Here is a 6,000-nt window from a genome sequence, read left to right on the forward strand (position 1 = left end):
TGTTATTGAAATAAACCATCAATAGTATTCAAATAGAAAAAAAAAAACAAGAGCAGGGAAGATTAGTGTGATGGTGAATACAGAAGTCAATTAAGCAAGAAGCCCAGCTAAGACGACCGCAATCCTCTACTATACAACCACAGCTCCACCACATTAACATCATCAGTAGCCGTTCAGATTCAATATGCATCTAATAACCAGATAGAATAGCACATTAAGCATGCAAATGAAATATATCACACTCCCCAGAGATGCTGATTATTCATACCATACCATACCATACCAACTTTATTTATGAAGCACTTTATGCACCGGACAGGACCAAAGTGCTGTACAAAATCATAAAATACAATAAAATTATAAAATAGAGACAAAATCCACTCTTCTGTCTTTGGGCAGGAAGTCTTAGTATGCCATTTAGTATCAGCCAACGAGACCAGAAAAACTTCTTATAAAAGCAAATCTAAAAATCAGATTGTCGCTAGCTTAACTTGGCTGTAAACACCTTATTCTAACTGACCAATCGGAGGAAGTTCGAGTAGCCTGCTAGCTCGCCCTGTGGGACAAATCTGAAATCTGATTGGATGAAGAAAACATTCCTCACTAATTTTGTTAAGGTGACATCAGCCATTACTGCTGATTATGAAAGCCCTGGGCAGATTCAATTGACATAGCAACGAACTAAAATAATATATATAACAACCACATAAATGTAATGGAAGCAGCACAGTCAAGCGAAACGCTACAAAATTAAGAGAATGAATTGTTTGGAATGAATTTATACAGTCGGCTGCTCAGTGTCACAGTGGGTAGCAATGCTGCCTTGCAGCAAGAAGGTTGCGGGTTCAGTTCATGCTTTCTGCATTTATTTCCATGCTTTCTGCATGGAGTTTGCATGTTCTCCCTGTGCATGTGCGGGTTCTCTCCGGGTACTCCGGCTTCCTCTTACACGACCTCACTCGGGATAAATCGTGTCAGGTAATGGATGGATGGATGGAAATTAATACAGTTTGATAGAAGAAATTTTAAGTTTAGGTCATGAATGTCAGTTAGTGGTTCTAGTTGATTTTAGGCCAACAAAGAAGGCTTTGAAGGCCATGACCGCCCACCACTGTTGAAATAGTCATTACAATTTTAAACAAATTATCCCCATTACATACTATATCGCTCCTACACGGCCCTACTTAATATTATATTAGATGAATTGTTGGGCGTCAGAAGTCTCTTAACTGTTGCCTTAAGAGAAAGGAATGGGAAAAGGTTTGGGTCTAATGGTCTAGACTGCATGGTCTAAACTGTTTTCACATCTTTCTCCTGTTTAAGCCTTAAATTCTTGGTTTCCCCTAGCCCCCTTTAAAGTAAACTATAATAAGACTTCACTAGCATTAAAAAAACTACATGAATAATCCTCTCAGAATCTCAAAGACATGTTTTGGGTACTTCCTATCATCCTTGATAAATGTGAAAGTCCCTTAGATATCTAGAGCATGCAAATAACTTTCATATGAAATAAGTGGTTGTTATAACTATGTGTAGTTGATCATCAGAGAATGTATATTAGGGTGGAAGCCCTCCAATAAATAATTGTTAGGCCTTCTGTACGGCTGCATGTATGCTCATCCCAGTTTGTCTCTGCCCTGGCCTCCAAGTTATATGGCCTCACTAAGTGGCTGCAACAGCCTATCCACAATCTTCATGGTACAATACCACAATAAAGCCACTTTAAATGGAGAATCCTATATGTAGGCTCCCATTACAATATAGGGCTCCAAGCTGCGGAGGGCGAAGACCAGCACAACTTCTGCAAGTGTGGTTATATAAAACATAGCTCCAAATTGTGGGTAGGGTTTGTTAGGAGTTGGGAGTTTTCCGTTGCTAAAGGTTTTGACTTTAGAACAAAAAGGAAGCCCTGGTAAATGTTTCAGAACATTTTGCATTTTTTTTTATCTCACAAATCTCACTGGTAAGACATCCTAGATAGCATTCTCCAAACTGCTTGCAAACCTCAGTTCTTTGAAACTCACTCAACCTTGATCTTTATTTAAAGAGAAAACTTTCAGCATTGGTCTTAGAAATACACATCGTAATCTGTCATTGTGATACATTATAAGTAAATGAAAAAAACAAAACTATTTTATCAGTTGATTTAAAAAGTTTCCAAGTACATGTATGATCTCGCTGAAACTTTCACTAACTCTATAAAAACTTGCCAAGATTTCCCCACTGAAATGATTAATGAGATCACAGCCGACTCTAAACAACCATGACATTACCAAGGACAGCCAAATTGATCGCAAGTGTTGTCTTCAAGCAGCGTTTGAATCAATCACACTCACTGCCAAGAGTAATTCGGCTGCTCCCTCCCCAGAAAGCGCACTGGACCAAACAATAAAGAATAATCGCATGCCGAAAGGAGCACTTTCATGGCTTCGGTGTTGACAGAGCAGCAGAAAGATCAAAAACATTAGATTATGCAAACAGTGCTACATTAACATATTACCCTCCTAATCAACATTCATCACTGGTGGTCATCAGAGGGGTCGCAGTTCTTTCATTTGTTAAGTTTCTTTTTCTTTCTAAAATGTATATCTAGTCAGTGTAGTGTTCATGATGCAAAGCATTTCATTTGGATCTGATTTTGATTTGTCAGGATATCATAAAGAGGTGACGCCACGTGCTGGGATATAGTCATATTAATATGCTGGTGAAGATTCTCAGTCATCCAGGTCTGCAATAGCACTATTCCTGATACTCTGAATTGAAAAAGCTTCCTGTATGGGAAGCGAAACGTCTTCAAACTTGGAAACAAAGTCCAGTAGATTGTTCTTCAATTTCTTTTTTTGGAATTGTCATATTAAGTCACATTATCTATTTAAGACCTTTTCTAATTGTGTCATAACCACAGTTGGGTTAAAACAATTGTACTCAGCAATTACAGTTTCATCATCTGATTACATGGCTTAGGGCTTTCTGTATTTTGGTAAAGGTTGTTAAGTAAGTCCAACCTTATGTTTTAATGAAGGGATATAAGCTAAAATAAAAATAAAAAAGTACTGATAGTACTGTCACTTTGGCTAATAGCGAAGATGGAGAAAATGGGGGGGGGGGAAATACTTAAAACGACATAACAGAAACTGAGCTTTTATTGTTTTTCTTAACGATTAACTAGATTTTCCTGTGTGTTACCATAGAAAAGAACCTTCCGAACAGCTCCAGTGTGGAAGTAGAGGTGACCCCACCGATGAACGGAACAGCGGGGCAAGAGGGGGAGACGGTAAGAAAAAAATCAGCACAAGCAAAACGGCAGCTTTAAAGATAAAACCTCCATGCAGATTGGTCGTGCTATTTAAAGGGAGCAGATCTGTGAGAGCACTCACGGTTAAGGCATTTATAAATAGTTTCTGCCTTTGATTTGTTCCTTTATTCCTCTGTGAGTGTAATTCATGCTAAGGCAGCACAGAATATGGCACAGGCCATTGGTGTTGATCATTTCCCAGTATGCGCACCTCCATCTGCAGCCGGACATGCTAACGACCCGCCTCTTCCCACAGAGTTCTATAATCACAGTCCTCGCTCACCTGCAGCTCATCACAGCCGGGTGCTACAAACGAGGTCTCTTTGACGAACTGCCACACACAGAACCGCACCTGCAGCAGTTGTGCTGGCATTAAAGATGGCGGTAGGGAGTGGCAACCCGCCAGGCGAGCAGACGGTCCTGGTGCATGTGGACAGGGATTCAAAGTCGCATGTTTTGAAGAGAACAGAGACCATATGTGTTGGAATTTCTATCCTTAGAGCTAAAGCTTTAAGCATTTTCAAATTTAGTGAAACATTTATTTTAACCACCAGGGTTGACTCATTCATCAGAACTTCAGAGTCAAAGAAAAGTACTTTGTTGCTCCCAGTGAGCTTTATTCAGCAACTATTAAGACTTTAGCTCCTCTTTAAAAATAACCAAAATCTTCCCATTTAATCAATTACTCTGACTTATACTAGTTATAGCACAAAATATATACATATATTCCATTTGGTTTATTCATTTCAGCCACAGCAATCATAGTTATCACATTAAATCGTAAGTCAATAAAGCTTCAATTTGATTCAAGACAAGGGCGGAGCTAGAAGGGGGGCCAGGGAGGGCCACAGTGCTGCCAACTTAGCACTTTTGTTGCTAAATCCAGCAGTTTTTCAGTTCCCCTAGCAGCTTTATTTTAATAAAGCACCTAGCATCAAATCTAGTTACCTTTTTTTATTTGTAAATGGAGACTTTAATGACATAAAAGCAACAAACTCCGTCCTCCAGCGGGAGACAATCATAAGCCTGCATTGCTCTCGCTCTCTCTCACGTCTGCTGTCATCATGCAGAGCAGGCTGCCTGTGCTGCAGCAGGAAGGTAAACCTTTCCACTTCGAACCCAGATTGCAAATGAAATATGCATATGCAAAACTGCTGCTAATCCCACCCTAGTTTGAAAAATTGAATCATTAAAATAATTTTTAACTGACAGTTTTGTATCACAAAGAATAATAGGAATTTCAATCTACAGCCTCATTTTCTCCCATCTACTCCTCCAGTCTCCCTGTGTTTTTGCACTGCTACTTCGTTCTTCTTCTTAGTGTTTTTATTTAATTTTAATTTTTGCTAGATGGCAAACAATTAATTATGCATTTATCTCAGCAATTGCTATAGAGTGTGGAACTAATGGCTGAATTATATGTATTTGTCTTTACTTGTTTCTTTAAACTCTCCAAATCCCCACGTTTCTTCCTTCATGCTATCCTTTCTGCGCTGCTTGAACAGACAGCCCAAAAAAACCCCAAAAAGCCAACAATCGTAGGGATTCAGAATCTCCTGCAGGCGGATGACATGAGGTTTGCAAATTAGGTGATGACATCACCTAGCACCTTCTAGTGCATTTTAGAACAGCCAATAGCGACTTATCTTGCTGAAGAGTTGGCAACACTGGTCCCTGCCTGGCAACTACAATGAAAATGTTCATACACCACTGATCCAAGATAGAATGTGACCAGAGAAGTTATTTATAAAAATCCAGTTATTAAAAAAGGTGTCTGTCTGAGAGAAAAATCTTGTGAAAAATTTGCATTCTACCTAAATGAGCAATGAGTAAGGACTTCACTATAAAATGAACCTTAATCCTTCCAATGTGGGATGGAGGTAACATTCCCTAATCAATCCTTGCCGTCAACGATTCAACTTTTTCCTAATTTAAACCTAGAGGTACTGTCCAGAATTACCAAGGGGATTCTGGTTCCTGAGCCAATGTTACGAGAGTTCCTAGGGTTGCCCAAGCAATGAGCAGCATTTAATATTTTATGTTAGGAAAAGAGCAGAATCCTGCAAACATGGAAGCCAGCAAGGGAAAGTACCGGAAATAGTCCAAAAAATACATTATCGCACTCTTCAAAGGGTCAAAGGCTATTAATAATAATAATAATAATAATTGAACTTTATTCATCTCACATTGGAGAAATTTACCTCTGCATTGAACCTGCATGGAACTTGGAGAGCAGAGAGCCTCTCGGGGAGCAGTGTGGGGTTAAAGTTCAAATAGAAAATACATACTTATAGTTTCTCATTTAAAAGTATATCCAAAATTAAATATATCACAAGTGAAAAAAATTCCAGAATAGTGTTGTTTATAGCATAAAATAATTCACCAAGATAGCAGACGAGGCAAAATTCGTCGTTCGGTCACATTACCACTGAGGCCCTATAGGATGCCGTGACATCAGTTTAGTCAGGAAGTAGTCATTTTAGATAGCAAGTCAATATTTATTCACCTTTGCGATGAAGGTTTTATCCTTTAATGAGGACGAATATAAAGCAATCAGAGTCTTAGTGGTTTTATTAATGCTCACTTGTTTAATCAGAGCTGCTAATCTTGCGTAGAGCCTGTGGAAGTTCATTATCTTTCAGAACATTCTCCAGATAGTTCTGTATTTTAATTAGTTTAAACCAAAGTTTAACCTTTTGTTTGTA

The 6,000-nt window shown here is 38.7% G+C and overlaps 1 protein-coding gene across 7 annotated transcripts in view; it reads left to right on the top strand.

Annotated features, from left to right (window-relative positions):
• Positions 1-6,000, top strand: part of LOC107086401 (sodium/potassium/calcium exchanger 2-like) — an 84,147-nt gene that overhangs the window by 62,651 nt on the left and 15,496 nt on the right. For all 7 annotated transcript variants that reach the window (XM_015377319.1, XM_015377320.1, XM_015377317.1 and 4 more), the window contains one exon: positions 3,192-3,274. In XM_015377319.1, the coding sequence (XP_015232805.1) occupies positions 3,192-3,274 (83 nt within the window). The remainder of the gene's footprint in view (positions 1-3,191; positions 3,275-6,000) is intronic.

The sequence above is a fragment of the Cyprinodon variegatus genome, unplaced genomic scaffold (genome assembly GCF_000732505.1).
Source record: "Cyprinodon variegatus isolate N-32 unplaced genomic scaffold, C_variegatus-1.0 Scaffold151, whole genome shotgun sequence".
In the NCBI taxonomy this organism is placed as follows: Eukaryota; Metazoa; Chordata; class Actinopteri; order Cyprinodontiformes; family Cyprinodontidae; genus Cyprinodon; species Cyprinodon variegatus.